Raw genomic sequence first — 23,050 nt, forward strand, 5'->3', positions numbered from 1 at the left:
TTATATCGCGTTTCAGATTACACAGATAGACACTTGATACGTCAAAGCTTTACACGGAATTTGAAACGCAATCTCAACACGGTGGAATTTAGAGACTCGTCTCGCTTTGAAGCTATCGGAATTCCACGCCAGAAACGCGATATTAAATATAAATTTTCATAATTTAGGCTTCAAATAAAGTATCATTGTGTGCTTTAATACTATAAATGTTGCCATTATTGTATTAAAAAAATTATCATTTCTTGAACAAAAACTCAACGAAATTAGTTACACTGATCGGTCTTGAGAAGTGATTTAATAATAATACATACAAATAAATATACTTGTACTTTCAAATAAGAATATCTCTGTATCAAAAACTACTCATCACTGCACATATTTGTTTTCAGCATTTCAAATAAATTTCCTACATGTGTATATAATATAATATAAATGCACTCTCTGCTAACGTATGAGATTTTAGCATTTTCACCTTCAACGAATTAAATTTCAGTATCGTGCTGCCTTAACGAATAATTAACGAACCAAAATAATTGATAAGAAGAAATCTCCGTTGATGCTAAAAGTTACGCAATATTTCTCACTCAATTCGATTGCAGAATTTCATCTTGAAAATTGATATTTGGATTATTTAATACTGTCTAAAACGGTATTTTCCATAACGTGCAAAATATAATGGTACACATTTTGTCTAAGTGTTAAAATTTTTAATGTATTAGAGGCTAAATTTGATTTGTTGAAGGAATGTGAAATAATAACGTTTTGTTTTCTCTGCATACCACAAATAAAATAATAATATATAACACATTTTGTTCCGCCGAAAACGGAGAAATATAATAAAATTTAAATGGAAGTCTAGAATAATTTATATGCGTAATATAATAATATTAATATTAAACGATTGCGGAAAATTCACACGAATTTTCCCACAGGCAGAAACCCGGGCGGGTCAACTCCTTCATTTACATCCGGTCATGTATTAATTAATTCATTTGTCATCTGAAATTAAATTTGCATATGAAATATACACGCTCGACTGAAACCGATAGGAATAAATACGTTATATACAATTTTTGCCCTCGATTTTAATATAGAGAGACAATTATATATGTATGTATAATCACATCACGAGACGCTATCTGTAAGCCATATTAAGAAATATATAAATATATACATATGTACATATGTACATACCTATTTGTGGTATATGTACATATGTATGTACATATGTATGTACATACCTAGGTACTTGTATCTGTACGAGCTTGTGGGCGTACTAAAATATTTTTAAAGTTCAAAGGGGATGGAGAAAGTTATTAGTTTCAGAGCCATCTGATTTGATACATCCACGGCCGAATCTTTTCCAATTTATTCTCACATACCTTTCAAAACTACCAAGCATTTTATGTTGAATTTAATCAAATTGCTATACGCCGGCGAGCATGTGTGTCTGTTTAAATTTTATATGTGTGTTTTGTAACGGTTGATTGCCAACTGGCTGCCGCTGACAAGGCAATTACGGGCCCTTTGCTTCGCATCGGACTCACCTTTACAGCGAGGCCGTAATAACGAGCTAGCTCGTTATCCGTGATGCTGCAGTGCCCGAATTCCAGATATTATTGCCTGGAATATACCCGCACTGCGAACTTCGCCGATGAACGGCTACTCCTGCTCACAAATGCATGAACTTACTCCTTGCATCAGAATCCTCTAAAAATAGCGTTTTCCTTATATAGTGATAACTCGTATTTTTCCAAAATGCACTACCTACCGATAGCATTTTTGACATTCACGAATATGAATTACATACATATTCGTGAAGTTACATGCGAAAAAGAAACTAATAATAACACTAAGCAATTAAAAAAAAATTCGGATGTGACCAACACATGACTTTATCTATGTATTTGAGGAATATAAGAAGGTCAGAAAAAAAAATTCGATATTGAAACATACACACACATTCAGCAGCATTATGAAATATTAATAGCTATGACAGCATTTTCGATACAAATTGAGCGCAAATGTATGGAGACTTGCACAAGACAAAAGTTCTACTTTCGATGATCGGATTTTGTTCAAAATTTTTTTATTACTTAAAATCACTATCAATATTATACATATTAAATATCAAGAAAATAAAAATAATTTAAAAGGTCAAAATAAAATAATAAAATATTGTTTTAAAAAAAAATACTACTTCCGGCTTACAAATTCTGAACAAAACCTTATCAGCTCTAAGTTAGTACATAAAAAATACAAATATAAATTTTCAGCTTGATACGTTCAGGGCTGTGGACAGAATAGTGCCCACAACATTTTTGACGTTTCTAAGAAGAAAAATCCCACTTTTTTTTATTTTCATATTTCTGTTTTTTATTTCACATCACATTGATTCAAGATTATACTTGAATTTTTTCGTGAAGAGAACACATGTTTAAGAGGTCAAAAAAAATAGTGGAAGAAAAATCAAACAAGAGTAAACTGCCACTTTCGGTTGACGGATACTTTAAATTTTATACATAACTTGGTATTAAGGCTTCCAATCCCGGGATCCCGGTGTTTTCTGGCACCGTGAATCCCGGTGCTGAAACTAGTCTGAATACCGGGATTACGGTGCTGGCAGAAATTTCTTTAAAAATATTATTTTTACAAAAATAATATGTAAAAAACATAAAGCAATATTATATAATGAACAATGGTGGGATGAGCAATGACAGTCATAGTCCATTTGTTTGCCACCCGTTTCGACGCCGGCTAACCGTTTCCACGAAATGGTATGAACGGCCTGTATTTTGTCGCAGATATTGTGATCAACCGCAATGACATTTGAAGTATATTTTAACTGATTCGAACTCAGAATCGACCACTGATCACGTTTTCGTGATCTAGAAAAAATGTGTGTGCGTCTGTGTTTCTGTGTGAGTGTCAGTGTATGTTCATTGTGTGTCAGTGTAATTTGGGGATTTTTTTAACACTGTTCGTAATATCGAACTGAAACTTAGTATTGGTTACTGAAACTTTTATCGATACACCTTAATTTTTTTTCAAATTATTAAGTTGACCGGAAATGGTACCTCCCCTTATAGATGTTCTCTTTTTTTTAAGTTTTTGATTTAAATTATCTCCCAAACCACTCATCAAATCGGACTGAAGTATAACTTTAGTCTGTGTAAAGTTTTCCTACATTTGTGTTCAATTTATATTGAAAATGCTCATAGCCGATATGTGTGAACGTGTATGTACATACATATGTTTGATTATCGAATTTTGTTTTTATACTTCTTATATTCCTCAAATACATAGATAAAGTCGTAGGTTGGTCACATCCGAATTTTTTACATAAAGTAAATGTAATTGGAGTTTTTTTTTATATTGGGTAGATTATTTCAATTATTTGTAAAACACAAATCAATGAATCAAAGCGATGTTTTTTACTTTATTTTATTACATTTTCGGATGTGTTTTATTTAATTTTAGAAATTTATGGATGCGAACCGAAAATTTAAAGAATGTAGCCAAACTCTCAAAATTAGTACGCCAATATGCGAGTATTTTTTGCGTGAAACATCGGGAGAGTTTGCAAAATGCAATTGAACGTTTTTGAAATATGAAAACATGCAATTGAACTTTTTTTTCTTATACATTTGAAATCCCGGTTCTAGCACCGGGATCCCGGGATCGGAAATTCCCAGGACCGCAATCCCGGTGCTGAAGTAACCTTCCGGGATTGGAAGCACTACTTGGTATTAAGCTTAAACTTCTATATATGAAATTTCAGTTCAATAAACTAAAAGATTTATGAGAAAAACATAAAAAACCTCGGTTCTCTAGAGTAAAAGTACTACTTCCGGTTCAGGTAAAAATATTAAGTTATAAAATTTAAAATTTCTATTACATCTAAAAAAATTTAAATCCGATTCAGTTAGCGGTTTGGGAGATAATTTTATTTAAAAAAAGGACACCTATAAGGGGAGGTGCCATTTCCGGTCAATTTAAAAATTTGAAAAAATCAGTGATCAATTCTGAGTACGAATCAGTCAAAATCTCGAGTTGTAATTTTCGCATAATCACTTCATCTATTGTATATATGTATGTAGATAAAGTAAACTTATATTGTATATATGTATATATATACATATATTGTATATATGTATGTAGATAAAGTACTACGTACATATGTATGTAGATAAAGTAAAAATTAACGGAGTGGAGACTAATCAATCATTACTGAATTTAACCCATTGAATTTATTGTAAAAAAATGTATATTTTTGACTTTTAAAATTCGCTTGATTTATTTTAATTTACATTTATATTTTAAAGCAATAAAAAATTACAATCAATAGAAAAAGCACCCGACTATTGATAACAATACTTACTTTTGGCACAGCTATACTATATTAGATTTTGAGTTAAACACTGCAAGAGTCAAAAAATTGTAAAAATTGCTCATTTTTTTAAACGCGCAATTCTCACCTCATAAATGAGAAGATAGAAATAAAAATCATTGCCATATTCAAATTTAGTGGGTCAAACTAAATAAAGATTGATTAGTCCCCGCTACAGTAAATAAAAAACGTGATTTTTTTTTTTGTTGCTCAGTGTAATTAGTTTACCTTGGTGACTTATTTTCAATCCACAGTACTGCGTCAAAGTTATGGAAATAATGTATAAAACATTTAATTTGATTATTAAATTCTTTTTATTGTTCATATGAACTATTAACATAGTTTATATGTTTATGTTATTATATCATAAATGGAAACACACGTCCAATATTACATCCCAAAGGCTTTGCAACATCAATAGTTTTGACTTCATGTGACACCTGGTGAGTCTATTTTAAAATAGCTTTTTACTGTTAGCACTTGAACACAACCAATAACAAATAGTTTATGTTTAAACAAACTAGTATGTTCATGAACAAACCGAAGTAAACACTTGGACTGTAACACATAGTATAATAGTAAAAAGAGCTCAAAAACTCATAAATAACTTTGAAAGGCACTGTTTGTTTTTTCTAATGATAAAGACAATGACGTCAACAATTAATCCGATATTTTTTTTATAATATCACATTTAATACCTCTATATTTAAACATGGCAGATGAATTTGTACTTCTTAATCAACAAAGCAATAATTTCACTAAATTTTACCTGTAACGCATTCCGCCATAATTTCACAAAGCATGTTTCATCCTCTAAACGTGGAAATTCTGATTTTGAGCTTTCTCTATATACAGTACCGTACCAATGATTTTGGCGCCCTTGGCAAATATCAAATAAGAGCTCCTTTATGTATTTTTAATAGTTAAATAGTTTTTTTTTTTGAACAATAAAAATGTAAAACATAAATTTATAATAAAACATTACATTAATTCGAGGTACAAATTTATCTATTCATACTTAAAATTTATATAAAAAAACACATCTTTAGTTTTATTTTTCTCGCTTTTAAATAAGCAAAATTATGTTCTATTGACAAAAGACAAATTAGAAGTGCGATCTTGACTACTAACAGATCTCAAATACTTTTTGATTAATCTTAATTTACTGAAACTTTTTCGGCGTGACTATTGTCGCTGGCATTGTCAGAAATATGCATATACATAGCTTCTTTAATATTTGAATAATATTCTTGTCAATCCCACTCGCTCAGTACATTCAAAATAGCCATATGATAAGTAAGCACCGGCGGACAAGATGCTTGACGGCTAAAAAAATAGTTCACTATCGCCAATTTCTATTGTCAACCATTTTTTTTTTGCTCTCCTGCTTTCTCGGATAATGGAGAGATCTATTGTTATTTTATGGCAGCAACCCGATTTCTAATAATAAGAAGTGCTCGGATCTTAATTTTTACTTTATATATGTTTTTATTGTTATTTAAAACATTTCAGTTCATTAAGTAACATATATTTGTCTATTTCTGGCTATGCCGCCTACAATTCATTTTTCTTTTAATTATTCTATTGATAATGAAATTAAGCCTTTCCTGATCAAAAAATGGAATTCTTCCGCAATCTGTCGAGTGCAGTGAAAGCGTTCTTCCAATTGTATTGTTACAGCATCTGTAATACATATAACGCTGTAACACAAGATTTAAACTCAGTGATTCATCATCCGCAAGTTCATCTGTCATTCTCTTCCTTTTATATTTTGCTTTTTCTGGATTATGAAACATTTATAAAATTTTATTTACACTGTTATACAATAAGCCCTTATATTAATTTAATTTTCTCATTATTTCTTGAGGTTTTTGTGAACTTTTGCTACACGCTTCGAGTGCTCTTCACATTTTTGCGTCCTTGGCAGATGTCCCGTTGCCAATGCCTTGGTTTTCTGTATACTGTATAATATTCTCATCTAACGAAGATGTATGTAGCTGTATTGTTGACCAATAATTTTAAGTATTTTATTTTTGAATCGTGACAATACCCCTTGTTTCGGATACATACATACATACATTGTCTGATTGATTGAATTAAAATTGATTAAGCTCAAGGATGGCCGTTCAAAAACACACTTTTATGTGTGTACCTGTCTAGAAATTTCCTATAAAATTAGAAGCGTATCTGGTCCACGCCGTTTTATCGACTGACATCATCACAGTGAGCTCAGCAATAACGCGTACCTGTCGTTATGTGCGGTCAGCAGTTGTTGCAGCTCTGGATATATTTGAACTCCCGAAGGAATAATTTCATCCGGGTGCATTAATATTATAACGAGCGGTAGCGTGTGGACAAGGAAATTAATGTAAGTGCTCGAATGAGCATTAAAAATGATGATGCTCAAACAGTGCTCTTTCGTCCGCTCTGCGTATGCACAACAACGAGGACATGGATAATAAATGAAACAATTCATTAAGCAGAAAGCATAATTATAAAAAATATACTCTAAAGCGATCGTTAATACGTCTCCGTATATAAAATTTTTAATTGCATGTATGTATGTCGGTATGAAAGTCATCAACATTTTTTTATCGACTATCGTTCATAGTATATTAAAAATGTATGTATGATGTATGAATTTTAATGAAGTGATTCGATCGTATGTTGTCTTCCGACGAGGAAAAATATATGAAAAACAACAATTTTCCGAAGGGACCGCGTCGTTCCCTTTTATGGCCTTATCGAGCCCGGCCCATCGGTCCATTGTCGGGACACGTAACGCGATTATGGCGTATACCATTAGCCAGGTTATGAACGTTTAAATTAATTAGGGTTGAGCCAAAGTGCCCGCCTTGTGCCGATACGGCCCTACCGCAAAAAAACCCCACCCTTGTCATCGAATTTTATAGCCGACATGTCAATTCTGTGACACGCGACACGTTCGACCTCTGACACCCCCCCTCCTTCTCATATGTCATCTGTGAAAAACGTGTTGTGAATATCATTAAATTAATTTGATGAAGAGATATACATAAGTACTAAATTAATTAATTTTAAATTAAATATTTTTATCCTTTTGCTCATTTTATTAAAAATAAAAAAAAAAACAACAACAGTACATATTTTTACATTTCCCTACCAACTTTATTTATTTATGAAAAATATAGCTTAATAGCTAATTATATTTAATCATACAAATAATAATATATTAATACTCATGCAGGCATGTATATACATATACATACATATATACAGCAGCATAGCTCGGTCGTTAAGCTTCTGCTTAGCATCGATCCATCTCGATCGTTTCCTATCAGAGTTTGCCAATTTTCTCTGATTTCATTGTTGAAACGGTTCCCGGTAAAATTGGCTAAATATCCTTCCTACCTACTATGTCACCACTATTTGAGATTGATTAATGGACAATAAAATTTGTGTACAAGTCATAGATGTCTCGTTAATTTGCGAGTTTTTCAGTGTCTCGTAATTCAGCGACTTGTATAATAAAAAAAAATGCTGCATTGTTTGTAATTGGCGAGGAAGGCGCATTGGGGTTACCTGTAAAGCCTTCCTGGAATATATGTAAAAAATAAAATAAATATGTAGATGCACACGCAAATTATTTTTTTTACATATGTAGATACATACCAGGAAGGCCTGACAGGTAAACCACAATGCGCCTTCCTAGACAATTAATTACAAACATTGCAGAATTTTTATTACATAAATCACTTTATTTCGAGAGGCTGGAGAACACGAAATTAACAATTAATTCATTAATCCATTAAGACATCTATGGACTTAGACTTGTACATAAATCAAATTCAGATGTTTGTGACAGCGGGTAGGATGATTTTTACCAATTTGAGGAACCGTTTCAACAAAGAAAATCAGATAAATTAGCAAACTGCGATAAGAAACGATCGACTTGGAGTCCACGTTTAACCAGCTGTATTAAATATTAGCACGGGATCGAACCCAGTAATCTCTCGTCTGATCGTTTCTTATCAGAGTTTGCCAATTTATCTGATTTCATTTTTGCAAAGGTTCCTCATCACACTGGCAAAACCATCCAACCCAGTATGTTACCACTATTTGAATATGATTTCAAAATTTAGATATGTGCAAGTTTAATAACATAAGTGTCGCTCAGGAGCAACCCGTAATGGTATCTTGGGAAAATATAAATTTAAATTAAAAAAAATATATATACATACATATGTATGTAGGTATATATGCATGTATGTAGATATACATATATATGTTTGTAGATATACATATATATGTATGTAGATATAAATATATATGTATGTAGGTAGATACATATCTTCTTCTTCTAATGCCGAATCCGTATTCGGACGTAGGCGACTACCATGGGCAGACATCGTTTATGGCCCGTGCGAATTCTTCCCCATCATGATGGGTTACATATACATATATCGATTAGGCTAAATTTCAAGTTTCACTCAAATCATATCATAAAGCAAAAGACGAGGAAATTCTGTCTATTATGTAAGTTAAAGAATATTTAAAGTAAAATTTTAATATATTAATATATAATACCATTGTCCGACCACATAACATATGTATTATGTATGGTATATTGTGCCACAATTTTGAATCTATTATGTGGGTCGGACGTGGATAGGTTAGATAAGATTCAAAATAAGGCAATTAGACATATATTAAATGTACTTACAATATATACATACATATGTACATTTAAGAGTATGTTAAATGAATTGGAATGGATGAGTGTCAGAAACAGTGTAACAATGTGTTTGCGTGTTATGTACCTAATAAATTAAATAATAAGCTATTACTTAAATATTTTGATCGTTATATAATAAGAAATTGTAATGCCCATAGTTACATATAATACTACAAATAAAAAGAATACTTTAACTGTAAGTAGGGTTAAAAAACAAAATATAGATATAAATATATAAAAAATAGGACGTTTTTTTCTTATTTTCTTATAAGATTAACTTTAAATATAATCAGTATTTGTTAAACTAATTTGAAACGACCAGTTAAATATGTGAGCTTTGCAAAATCTTACAACTCAAAAAAAAATTTTTTTGCCATGGTCTCATTACGGGATGTTCCCCAGGGTGACAACAATGGTCAAATTCATACATATGTACATATGTCTATATAAATTTATAATATTATCATTACCCAAAACCTTATTAATCTAATCTTTTCATAAAGACCAGATTTTTGTAGACGGATAATATTAAAAAATGTTTTATTTTTAATTAAATTTTCATTTACTATGGTGCGTGCCGTTATGGGTTTTGCCCCAAAGCGACACCTATGGCCAAATTTGTACATATGTACTTTATTTAAATTTATATCATTATTATTATAAATTTTGAAATTTAATTTAAATGGTGACAAGTGAGAGTATGTGGCTAATTTGCTAGGAACCGTTTCAACAACGTAATCAGATAAATCGACAAACTCTGATCGGAAACGATCGACCCAGTCACATGGTATATCGAAAGTCTAGCCAATAACATTGGATCAGGGCTGAAACCGGTGACCCCTCGATTGTTAGCATTATACGCTAGCCACTAGGGATTGCAATTTACCGTCAAATTTCATAAACCGGTAAACGGTAAATTATTTTTTCTACTACCTGTAAACCACAATGAATTACAGTGGTGTTGATGTTGGGTGTGCTGTGTATAAAAATAAATAATATTTTTTAAAACGAATTTTATTATTATTAATACATTAAGTCGAATTTTCGCTTTTTAGACACGAATTTTTCAATTACGCTTTTGTAAAATTAATTTTTCATAAACAGCACACCAACACCGTATACTATACTGCATGCTATTAAATGCGTATGTATGTACGTAATTCGCGATAAAATAGCTTCTGGTAATTACCGATATATTTTTAAATTTACCGGTATTTACCGATTGCGAAATTTTGACGATTTACTAGTATACCGGTCAGGGCCGGTTTTAGGGGGGGGCTAGATTAGGCGGCGGCCAAGGGCGCCAAATAAGTTAGGGCGCCGCTCGATGCGTCAATGCCGCTTTAAATTTTAAAATTAGAGCGCCAAAAGCCATACAAAATTTTAGATTAGAGCGCCAAAGGCGACATTTTTTCTAAGGGTGTTTAAAAAAAATTGCCCGAGGCCATTGGGTGTAAGGCCGGCGCTGATACCGGTATTGCAATCCCTACCAGCCACTGAACTATGTTGCTGATTTGAAATATTTTTCTTTGATTTTCTTTAAGATAAGCCTACCATAAAAAGATAATCTTTGAAAATATTCGAAAAGTTATCATATATGAACTCATTAAGAGGGCTGGACAGCAGCGCATTGTCCATACAAACGTACTATACTTCTCCCTACCTCAATTATGGTACTAGAGAAATTATTTTTTAATATTCTATGGATATCCACCATTGAGGTGCATCTATCGTTTTATTTTTTTGATTCATTATTTTTTATAGGAGCCAGGAGCCGCCAAACATCTATAAAATCGCCTCTTTTTTACACCCACGAAAAGAGTCTAGCGTGGTTATTTAACGGTCGATTTAAAAAAAAATACGCCGATAGATGCACAGAAAATATATTTCTCATACCGATGATGAAATTTTTTTAAAAATTGGTCCAGTTTTGGAGGAGAAAATAGTAGAATACGAAACCTCGATTTTGTCAATTTAAAACACGTTTTATCTGGTCGAAGCGCAACTGTCGCATTCACTCAATATATATATTGATATATATTGTCGCATTCATTCACGCAATATATACATACACTCAATATATATATATCGAAGAAAGGAACGGTAACAAAATTAAGGTTTCGGGTGTACAGCCCTCTTAAAGATCGAATCTCTGTTTTAGTATATGTACGTCCATATGTATATATGTACATATGTATGTGTGGAAGTTGCCCTAAAGGGCGAAGCTTCATAAAAACATGAATGGGCTTTGATCTTTTAGAAATTCTTATACCTAGTGCCGAGATAATTTTTCGACATTACGACCGTGCCTTAAAGACTTAAAGACTCATAATATATGTATGTATTTATTAAAACATACGAATGTATCAGATGTGCTATTCGGTGGGTACTTGCATCGTCAGCCCTTCGGCCATATCGTCGTCGTCGTCGCAGTGAATAATCTCACATGAAATATGCACGGGGCGTGCGGAATAATTAAAACGAAAATTCGCTCCAACAAAAGAACTTCCATTTCCCCCCCCCCCCCCCCCCGGTTAGTGTATACCGAGTTCGCGATAAAGCCTCTCCGAGTTTCGACTTGTTTTGTCGGAGATTTTCCGGACGCTTTTGTGTATACTCGCTCACATCCGGCGTGTATAGGCAGCCGGCTGGCCGATTTATCCCCGTGAATAATGTATCTACTTTTCTCGCCGACACTCCTCCACTTCTCACCTGATAAAAGCTACTAAAAGCCTCTCCTCTGAAAGCAATTAATTCCATTTTGCTAACTTCATTGCGCGACACTTTCAGACCCTCGGATCATTCGTCGCCGGTTCACCGTGCCACACAAATGTGCACTTTACCTTCGTTATACGCCCGTGAAGCCCCATGGCATCCAAAACCCCATACCGACATATTACAATATGCATATATCGTCCTCTCTCATCTGCTCGCTTTGCAACGAGAAAGAAAATAACGCTATCATGATTTATGCATCGCTTATTATATTGGGTTACGCCTTGGAATACTTTAAGCTAGTGATTTTCAACTCAATTTCGCAAACTGGTGAAGTAGACATTATTCTGTAGGAAGTAGTACAAATTGTATGATCCTGAAACGAGGTCGATGATCTCATCTATTTCCCCATAAAACACAATTGCATCATCGCGTTCCTATACGAGCATTCAGAGGCGACCTTACTTGAAACATCTTCGTTCACACAAGGGCAAAGACACAATTCATACACAACCTCGAACCCATAGAAACCCCCGAGAGCATGATCTCATCATAAGACTTACATAGGCTACGTGTGGTTTCCGTTACATTCTCTATTGTTGATCTCGTAGAAAGGGCATTTTTCCCAACCTTTTTTGCATCGAAAACTGATGACTTTTTCTAAGAAATTGACCGTTTCTTTGGCCTTTTACTCGTCATACAAACAACATCTAGAACATGATCTCACCAGCCAAGCTACGCATTGCACAACCGACCATGATATAAACTATGACACCAGCCCCAAACGGGCAATTGAGCCTTTGGAGTTCAGCCAGCCCACTCCTCTGAAGCTGAGTAACTACCCCCTTCACCGTACATACAATGATACTTGTATACTTAACATAAATAAATATCCTCTTAAAAAATCAAACGAGTTTCTATGGGCTGAGAAACGGTCAAAACATAGCCTCCCATCCTATAATTCTATCGTCAATTTAGTCCACTTTTAACAGGACAGTTATAACTCTTATGGTAAGAACACACTGAATCGTACGGCTGTGTGTCTGCGTCCTTAGTGTCCTATATAAATATTTGATCTGAATGTATTTACAGTACTTTTCCCCGAAATAGATACAATGATTTTAATTACATTTGGAGACAGTCTTCTGGTTGTAAGAAAAATGGGTCTACGTGACGAGCCAGAATGTTAAATTACAGAAAACACAAATATCGGAAGGCAAAGATCGAAAATCGAAAGATCAAAAAAAAAGGGTGCATGGTAACGGTACATACTCACGTATATACTCACTTAATTTGCGCGAGCAGGGTACAACAGGAACAAGAAGAACAGGCTTTTCCTCCCGTATTCTGCGCGCGTACATTAATACGGGAGGAAAAGCCTGTTCCTCTTGTTGCTGTTGTATCCTGCTCGCGCAAATTAAGTGGGTATGTACGTGAGTATGTACCGTTTACCATGCACCCTTTTTTTTATCTTTCGACTTAAGATCTTTCAATTTTCGATCTTTGCCTTCCGATATTTGCGTTTTCTGTAATTTAACATTCCGGCTCGTCACGGAGACCGAAGAAAAATATACGTATAGTATGTATAATTTTTTTTACAGAAAATTATTTGTAAAAAGATGTGTATTTCATAAGATTTTATGCTATATGTGTATTGCCTCTAGTATTACATTCGACTATTTATCTTGAAAAGTAGAGAAGAATCTAATCCCATAAATCTTCCTGAAGAATGAGTTTGGGTCAACTTTGTTTAACCTACATACAATGTAACTGTTATTTATTGGAATTTTAAATTAATTTGATTGATAATAGACATCTGTGTATAAAAGTGTAAAGCAACATAATAAAAATACTATTTGTAAATCATAGATGTCTACAATTAATTTTAAATGTTATCTTATGATTATTTTTCATTCAACGACTTGCTGTCATAGAAGTTGTACTGTTGCTACTTTGGGAAAATTGTTTTGAACTTCTTGTTTAATTATAATGGTAATTTGATATCTCATTAAGTTTTTCATATTCTTATAAAATTAAAAATATGTGCATGTTTAATATTTCTATACCCTATTTCAAGGATTTACTTGCATGAGTGACATGCTTGAGTGACCTTAAAACTTGATGTAATCACTTATTCGAAGTACAAAAAATGACAGATAATTACGACAACATATTTAATAAAGATGAGTTGCAGAATATTTCAAACGAATTCAAAAGACTACATAGTAAAGTATTTTTTTCTATATTATATATGTAGATAGTTCAATAAATGTATTCAAATACAATTAATAACGAGTTTCTAGATAAAATCAATTATATCGTATGGTCGACTGTTAGTGTTTCAATTGTTGTATTATATCTTGTTTGTTCAATACTTAACATAATGTTATTTATTATTTGAATGAATGATATCTCTCTATTGTAAAAACTTTTTGTCACATTCTTACATTTAAACAATACATTGCAGATAAAACGTATCTGGACTATGCCGGCGCTGCTCTGTGTCCTGAAACACAAATTAAAAGCATTACCAAAGACTTGTCCGAAAATCTCTACCCAAATCCACACACGAGCAAATACACAAATGACTGTGTGGACCAAGTCAGATTTCAAATACTGAACCACTTCAAAACGGATGATTCAGAGTACAGCGTTATATTCACATCGGGAGCAACGGCAGCTCTGAAATTAACAGCGGAGTCTTTTGTATATAATAATGGAAACGACGTTGAATCAGGAGCTTTTATATATCTTCACGATAATCATACTTCAGTCCTCGGAATGCGAGATGTTGCCATCTCTAAATCTGCTGACTTGGTCGGGATATCTAGGAATGATTTGATAGAAAATATGTCTTGTGGGAAAGATGGGAATGATTTTAAGACTAGTGACGCAGAACGAGCATTATTTATATATCCAGCACAATGTAATTTCAGTGGGTACAAATATCCTCTGAAATGGATCAACCTCGTTCAGGATGGAGCATTAAACAAATTTACTGAGAAAAAGATAAATAAAAAGTTCAGCGAATGGGCAGTTTTCTTAGATGCTGCTGCTTTTGTCTCGACAAACACATTAAATTTAAATGTTTACAAGCCGGACTTTGTCTGCATATCATTCTATAAAATTTTCGGCTATCCAACAGGTCTCGGGGCACTTCTCGTTAAGAATACCAGTTCTGCATTGCTTGCGAATAAAACTTACTATGGAGGGGGTACAGTTGAAATTGCAATGAGCAAAGAAAACTATCACGTCAAACGAAGCATTATTCACGAAAGGTTTCTGTATATTTATACTAAAACTTACTTTAGCCTAGTTGTAAAGATTAATACAATTTAAGTAGCAAATACTTATTGTCTGATTTTGACTGCTAAAAAAAGATTTAAAAATACTATTCAATAAATACTAGTACATATATGATTTCTCTTACAGATTTGAGGATGGAACAATTCCATTTTTATCCATATTGGCTATAAAACATGGATTTGACGCTTTGCAAAGAATTATACCAAGAAAAGTTAGCGACAACTTCATGGACTCAGTATCACTCTACACATTCAACTTGGCCCAACACCTTTACAGGCGAATGAAATCTCTCCATCATCACAACGGTGAACCTGTATTTGTCGTTTATGCAGACTCATCTTACGATGATCCTAATTTACAAGGTGGCATAGTAAACTTTAACATAATCCGAAATACTGGAGACTTCATTGGTTACGCAGAGGTAAACAATTATATATTTTGCACATCATAGCACCTAAAATTTACTAACTAATATATACTTAGGTCGTTCACATGGCAGAATTATTCGACATTATACTTCGTTCGGGTTGTTTCTGCAATCCGGGAGCTTGTCAAAGACATTTAAACCTGTCGAATGAGCAACTGTTGAAACACCACAAAGCAGGACACAAATGTGGTGATAATAACGATCTTATTAACGGAGTGCCAACTGGATCGTTACGCGTATCTTTTGGATATATGTCGACGCAAAAAGATGTAGATAAGCTACTCGATATGGTTGTGCGGTGTTTTGTTGAAGGTTCTCCATTTTTTCACAAAATTGCAAACAATGAGGAAAATTTGAAAATGTTTGTACCATCGCTGAGTATTCCTGATGAAATAAAACTTGAAAAAACTACAGATAATTCCAATGCGGTGTCTACAATGTTGAAAGAATTTAAGAAAAAAGGTATCCTTAAACAAATTTACATATATCCGATTAAATCGTGTGCAGCTTTTAAAGTTGAACACCGTTGGGAGATCTGTCATAAAGGATTGAAATATGATAGAGATTGGATGATAGTAAATGAATCGGGAGTTGCGTTGACCCAAAAACAGGACACGAGAATGTGTCTCATTGCACCAATTATCGATTTGGAAAATAACATCCTAACATTAACATTCCCAGGTAATTAATGGTTAAGATCAGTGATGTGCTGCTAAAATTCTATTAACCCGCTCTCGTGACGGGTATCACTCGTTTATCATCTGCTGTATGACGGGGACTTTTGAGCCATGACTTAATGAATGGTGTAGGATCCCATGAATTGGCGTCAAACCTATCAAATTATCCTCACTACTCCACTCCGCACATGACGACTTGTATCGACTCAAGATGATGAATCACAACAAAAGCAAACTACTTGCACATATGTATATTATACATATGTACATATGTTTGTATGCATATGCAAACAAAATAGTACCCGAAACACCTTTAAGATTTTTTTTTATCCACATCGGATCAAGTATTGTGATTGTGCAAAAGTTTGATCTCGGGATTTCGACTGATTTTTTAATTATAACATTTAAATGTTTCTATCCTAGCAACCATTTCTATGAAATAAAATTATTTTGGCATTCTATAGCAGCACATCACTGTTAAAGGTTACTATACTCTGAAAGAAAATATATACTTACACTCAAATACTTGATTTCCTTTAGGAGTAAAAAACGTGTCAACATCACTCATTTCTAGCACGTTAGCAAATAATGATGTTTGTCATTCAAAGGTGTGTGGTGATAAAGTACAAGGATATGATTGTGGCGATGAAATAGCTGATTGGTTAACTGATGTTTTGGGTTTGCCAGGACTACGACTTTTAAGACAAGCCGATCAAAACAGAAAGCAAAAGAACAAATCAACCGCTAACGAAACTTCTATATCGTTATCCAACCAAGCTCAATATTTACTAATTAATATTGCTAGTATCAAATGGTTATCTGATAAAGTCAAAAGTCAGGAATTCGACGATAGAATCGACAATTTAATAAAAAGATTTCGAGGAAATTTCATAGTTGAAACCGATAATGAATTTGATGAATTAAAATGGTCGAAGTTGAATATCGGTTCAAGCATGTTTGAGGTAAATATTAAATAGTATTACATATTTTATTCATAATAAATTTACAATTTTCTATATTCTTTCAATTAATTACAGGTTCAAGGACCTTGTACTAGGTGTCAAATGATTTGTATTGACCAAGAAAGTGGTGAAAAGACGACTGAGCCATTGCGCACAATATCTAAAGAATTACAAGGAAAACTTAATTTCGGAATATATCTGTCACATGAGAGCTTTATTCAAAAAGATGATAGAATCCTAAATTGTTTTGAAGATGTATTAATATTATAAAAATTATTCATAGGTTTGAGCGTGCAGAAAATACGCATATATTTATTTATTAAATACTATTTGTACATATTTATGTATTAAATTTATGAATTTGCAATACAAAATCAAATTCGACTAGGAAATGGTGCACGTTATTGGTTGTTCGACTTTAACTTGAGTTATAGGGCCACCTTCCGATGCAGCTACTGCTACTTTAACCACTTCGTCATAATCGGGCAAAGCCATAGTCTGAAGCTTGGAATATACTGGAACATCATTGATGACTACTTCAAAAGAACCTGTATTTAAAATGAAAATTGTAAATGTCACAAAATTTACAACCCAATTTATGCATTGTTTTTCTGTTCTTTATAACTTCAAATGTGATACTAGTACTGAATCAATAAATTAAAGTTTTTTATACCTTGTCTTCCTTTAGCACAAACAACGTCGAAATCATTTGACGTTTCTTTTAACTTTTTTGCTAACTTTAAACAATACCCTCCGTAGTCACACATCTTACTGAAACATATTGATTATGAAAAAACATAATGCTACGAACTAATGATGGAATTTTTTCAATCGTATTTACCAATATTCAACGTGAACCGTAACATGAGTTTTTCCAGTATTTTCCCCGGCCATGTTATGTAAAAATTGACAATTCTACCATAACCTCAAAATCAAATTAAATTATCTTCTAAATTATGTAATGTTCGATGATTTATTTCATTTTTTTTGTGAAATTTTTAAATTAATACCTTACTTATTTACACAAGAAAATAACAATTTTACTACCAAAACATTACAGTTGGTCTCGATTTGACAGATGATTTGGCCATAAACTGAAATTTAACAAATATATTTTTCCCAAAATTTACAGACCCAAATCAAGTTTACAATGATTATAATCCTCAAAAGGTAGTAAAATAAAAAAAATAGGCCAAATAAACACGAAAAAGTGTAAAAACCATATATTTTTTGTTTTAAAATTCGCTAGATAATTATAAGTATTTTAAAGGTCCGTTCATACTTAATGGCACTGCACGACTCCGTTTCAAATATGTCATTTTATTACATTTCTATTCATATCTACCTACACGTCGCGGTCACGTCACGTTTACAGCACTTTGGCCGAGTGCAAGGCAAAATCGGCTTACTTATACATTACAGGCCATGACGATACGGCGCAATATTGCTTACGTCGTATTGTCGAGTACTTGCAATATGAATGCATACACATTCGTAGCTACGCGTCAGAATACAAGTCAGCAAAAATGTTTCGGCGTTTATCGAACGAAAAATGATGTATAATCACGTTGTTGTTGGAAGAAGAAGCTCAAGAAGGCAATAAAAAAGCACGGAGGCGTTTTGATGTGCATCCCATGTTAAAAAATATAGAAGAACCGAAGGAGAGTTTTGGACACTGTATAAGGAACTTGTGGAAGATGCGCGTCGACGGACTCCTATCGCAGTTGTGAGTCGAACGCGTTCAACTATATGTCGAAGTAAACTGTCAAAATGAACGAAGAAGTATTAATTGCTGAGGTATGTTTACTTTACTACTCTACCGCACTATTTTCATATCTCTTCACCTCTATTTTATAATATTGAAAGTAATTTGAATGGCGCAGTCGTGATGAACTTCATTTGACGTTTCGTTTGACTTTGTTTTTAATGGCTTTTTTAGGTTCAGCAGAGACCTGCTCTGTATGATAAGAGCTTAAATTTGGAAGAGTTGTGGATAGAGGTGGCCACCATTCTCGGTTGTGGTAAGTAAATAGAAATTATTTATTTTATTTAAAATATAAGCAAACAGTATACAGTATATAAAACCAAAATAGCTCATTAGTACAGATAGTTTAAAATACAGATAGTTTAATAGTAATAGATTATACAATACATAAGAATAGAAAGTAAGTAAGCCTATTAATATTGTGGCGGCTCGCTTATACGACATGGTCGAGTTTGGTTGCCTTCCTGCGAGTGGGGACCAACCCGGCTGTGTTCGGAGAGCCACTACTCACTCTGTCTTCAGCTGTCATATAATAAACACGTGCATTAACATGCCAGTCGTCTCATTCGTTCATCCTCCATAATATTAACATTATAAGAGGGGTTCCAAACAGCACTTGCTAATTCGAGGTGGGACCGTACAAAAGAATTATATAATAGATTAGAGTTCATTTTGACAAGGAATTGCACCTGCTGGTGAAATGAACCAATCGGCAAATGCATTACGAATTCCCATTGTTTGAATAGTAGGCCTTGCAAATCTTCCTGTATTTGGGTTAGGTTGCTGCTCCCTTACATTTGCTGTTCCAAATAATTTGGGACTAATAAGTCAGCTGAGGGATTCGTACTCGATATAAAGTTGTGCAAGGCACAATATGTAACGGTTATTGAAGTTGCAAAGTCAACAGAAACTTCCATTCTTTTTAATAAAATCCTCCAAGTGTGGGCAGTAATACCAAAAACATTTTCAACAATCCTAGCTCTAGATAGACGGTAATAAAAAATTCGTTTGTCGTTGCGACCAGGAAAGGGGCGTAAAATGTTATTTTTAAGCAGAAATGCCTCATCCGCTACAATCACTAATGAAACTTTTAAGTTGGTTTCTGATTCTGGTAGTGGGCGATCCTCTGGTATGGAAATGGCAGGACTATTTTGCAACCACAATTTTCCAAATGGGCAGTTTAAAAATACACCTCCGTCACTGTTGCTTCCGTAACCACCAACATCTATCATTAAGTAATTATAATTCGCATCTACTAATGCCATCAAAACGATCGAAAAACTCTTGTAGGAATCTCGTCATCGTCATCGTCATCGAAACATTCGAGAATATTCCGCAACAACAAACCACATTCCTTGCAGAACTCACACACGTAAACAAGCGGAACGAAACCCAGACGACGCACACCTGCAGTCATTATATTAAACTCAAGCGGAACGCCCCTACCAGTCGAGTGGAACCAAAACGGTCGAAACACGCCGCCACCATTAAACTACATCGAGCGGAACGGCGCCAATCATTCCAGAAAATTCTACCCCTCGACAAAAGCAAATTCCTCGCTTACGCATCAACAACCACTTCCATCAATCATTCCAGAAAATTCTACCCCTCGACAAAAGCAAATTCCTCGCTTACGCATCAACAACCCCACCATCGATCAGGTGATTCCAGAAACACTATAAAAGGAGGTACAACCCAAACAACGCCAGTCGACCCACAGCAGCAAGCGTCGACACACAGCACCAGACCAGTCGACCCACAGCAGTAAGCGTCGACACACAACAGCAGACCAGTCGACATACAGCTCCTGACCAGCCACCACTACACTACGCGGACTTGGAAGATCAACCAGCCGGACGAGCCAGCAACACACTGCCGTATCCAGAGACCTTCCGAACATAGCCGAACAACGAGCCAGCAACACACTGCCGCATCCAGAGACCTTCTGAACATAGCTGAATGCCGAGCCAGCGACACTCTACCATATCCAGAGACCGCTGAACGACATACTTTTGCCCAAACATAATACATTTGTACAACTAAAGGCAAACAATAAAACTTTATAAAACTAGCACAACAGTGTTTCGTTAGGCTGGGATACGGTCAACATATACCTACCCCGCCTACACTCTTATTATAGTTATAATACATAGATCCTGACTTTTCGGGGGTGACTGGGGATCCTGACATTTGTTCATAAAATCAACAGCAGTTTTTTCAAACTATTCATTAGTACTTTTTGGAATGTATATAATTTCCTGGATTGCACTGCACGTTTCTTTCACTATCTTGTATACTGTAGTATTTCCCAGCCGAAAATTAAAGGCAATGGATCTAAACGAATTACCGGTAGCCAATGTTCTGAAAAGTAAAAAACAACTATTAATAAAACAATAATTTTAACTTTTTTTTAGTTACCTACATACATATGCATATATATAAATAGAACTATATACAATATTTTTTTCTTTTTGTTTTCAGATGTTAATGTGTTAAAAAAACGATGGAGATCCCTACGGGATGGGTTTACAAAACATTATCGATTACAAAAAACATGTCCCAGTGGATCAGCTGGAGGAAAAAAAAGATCTTGGCCCTTTTACAGCTAAATGGAATTCCTGATTCCACATGTGGAATTCAGGTAATCTACGGGGAATTATGAAAGTCCTGTAGATTTAATTGAAATCCCAATCGAGCTGGAAGAGTCCATAATGGATCCCGTTGGACCACCATTCATCACACAACACACAGTCTCTACACAATACCCAACCACAACACAATACCCAGTCACTACACAAAACCCAGTCACAACACAATACCCAGTCACTACACAAAACCCAGTCACAACACAACACCCAGTCACAAGACGACAGCCAGTCCCACGGAATCGTCACAGGAATTCAACCGAGACTAGGTTGTTGCTTGTGATTTTTTTTTCAATTATCGGAGTGTTCTTTCGAGCATATTGTTGCAGGTTGATGGTGACGGTTGCAATAACACTTTTGCTATATTGTCTTCAAATAATGCTATGATGTCTTTTAATAATGCTATGTTCCCATTGAAAATGTTCCTATGCAAGATATATAAAAAATATCCTTTGCGATAATACTTTTATGTTTTGTTGTCTTCAAATAATATTATGATGTATTTTAATAATATTGTGTTCCTATGCAAGATATATAAAAATATCCTTTGCAATAATATGGTCTGACTAGTTTGTAAAATAAATGTAATTTTATAACACTTTGTTTATTTATTGAACTCTCCAAAAGCTTTGAGAACGACAGTAATAAGTAAATAAAAATTGAAAAAGATATAAATTTAAAATCTAGCCTTAAAGTCACAGCTAAGCGTTGTTTCGTTGATATACTTTTTCTATAATTCGTATTTTCTTTCCGTATTTTATTTTGTATCAAAGAGTGTAGGGTATCGAACTGCTCTTTGTTCATTCGGAAATATTGGAAGTAGCGTTCAGGAAATTCCCTCAGTTCTTTACAGAGTTTATGGTATTCTCCGTACTCTTTACGCTTTTGATTTATGGGGTGCACCCACCATCTCTGACGTATTCTCTGTATTCGCATGAGTAACATATATGCAGCTATTGCCCTTCTTGCCCGTAGTGAAACCATCCTCGTAAGCAGTGAACTGACTGCTACGTAGTATGTAGAACGGTCAACGTTGCGCCTCTGTACGTCTGCGTCAACGTATTCGGTGGAAGCGCCGACGCAAAGTATCGTAATGTAACGTTGTGTCAACGTTACGACGATTGCGTTACGTCGGCGCCAACGTATGCGTCCTGCGTCAACGTATGCGGTGGAAGCGTTCCTTTAAGGTATGAACAGGAAATGTCGGGTACTGCTGTAAGCCTGCCGTGGCGTAAACGTGACGGTTGAAATGAACATACCCATACAAAATGTACCAAAGAATACTTTTCGTACGGCTGGATACCTGCTGAAGTCGGTTCTTACAGAACAGACCTTAAAGCATTAAAATATCACAATCAATAGAAAAAATACTTGACTATTGATTCCAATTCTCACTTTGAGCACAGCAATACTTGATTTTGAGTTAGATCATTAAATCCAAAAAGTTTG

The 23,050-nt window shown here is 34.2% G+C and overlaps 2 protein-coding genes and 1 long non-coding RNA gene across 5 annotated transcripts; 2 read left to right on the forward strand and 1 right to left on the reverse strand.

The window, feature by feature from the left end:
• The first annotated feature begins 13,729 nt into the window (after window positions 1–13,729).
• On the forward strand, window positions 13,730–17,862 carry mal (molybdenum cofactor sulfurase). Its single transcript, XM_077440474.1, has 7 exons — window positions 13,730–13,811; window positions 13,897–14,044; window positions 14,287–15,097; window positions 15,252–15,546; window positions 15,609–16,233; window positions 16,770–17,191; window positions 17,267–17,862. Exons 2-7 carry the CDS (start codon window positions 13,969–13,971, stop codon window positions 17,459–17,461), a joined length of 2,424 nt encoding a protein of 807 aa, XP_077296600.1. The 5' UTR covers window positions 13,730–13,811; window positions 13,897–13,968; the 3' UTR covers window positions 17,462–17,862.
• Window positions 17,576–18,282, reverse strand: LOC143918540 (migration and invasion enhancer 1). 3 transcript variants are annotated; one of them, XM_077440476.1, is made up of 4 exons: window positions 18,207–18,282; window positions 18,033–18,116; window positions 17,865–17,962; window positions 17,576–17,739 (listed from the first exon to the last, which is right to left on the reverse strand). In XM_077440476.1, the coding sequence occupies exons 2-4, from the start codon at window positions 18,083–18,085 to the stop codon at window positions 17,576–17,578; spliced, it is 315 nt and encodes a 104-aa protein (XP_077296602.1). In that variant the 5' UTR covers window positions 18,086–18,116; window positions 18,207–18,282. The 3 variants fall into 3 exon arrangements, with proteins under 3 accessions (XP_077296602.1, XP_077296601.1, XP_077296603.1); XM_077440475.1 differs by having other exon boundaries at window positions 18,202–18,282; XM_077440477.1 differs by having other exon boundaries at window positions 17,865–17,958; window positions 18,033–18,282.
• Window positions 18,283–18,905: 623 nt separating this feature from the next.
• On the forward strand, window positions 18,906–21,877 carry LOC143919190 (uncharacterized). Its single transcript, XR_013261200.1, has 3 exons — window positions 18,906–18,988; window positions 19,131–19,212; window positions 21,438–21,877. It is a non-coding gene; the product is annotated as an uncharacterized LOC143919190 (long non-coding RNA).
• Window positions 21,878–23,050: the final 1,173 nt, after the last annotated feature.

This window comes from Arctopsyche grandis, chromosome 11, assembly GCF_051622035.1.
Source record: "Arctopsyche grandis isolate Sample6627 chromosome 11, ASM5162203v2, whole genome shotgun sequence".
NCBI lineage: Eukaryota > Metazoa > Arthropoda > Insecta > Trichoptera > Hydropsychidae > Arctopsyche > Arctopsyche grandis.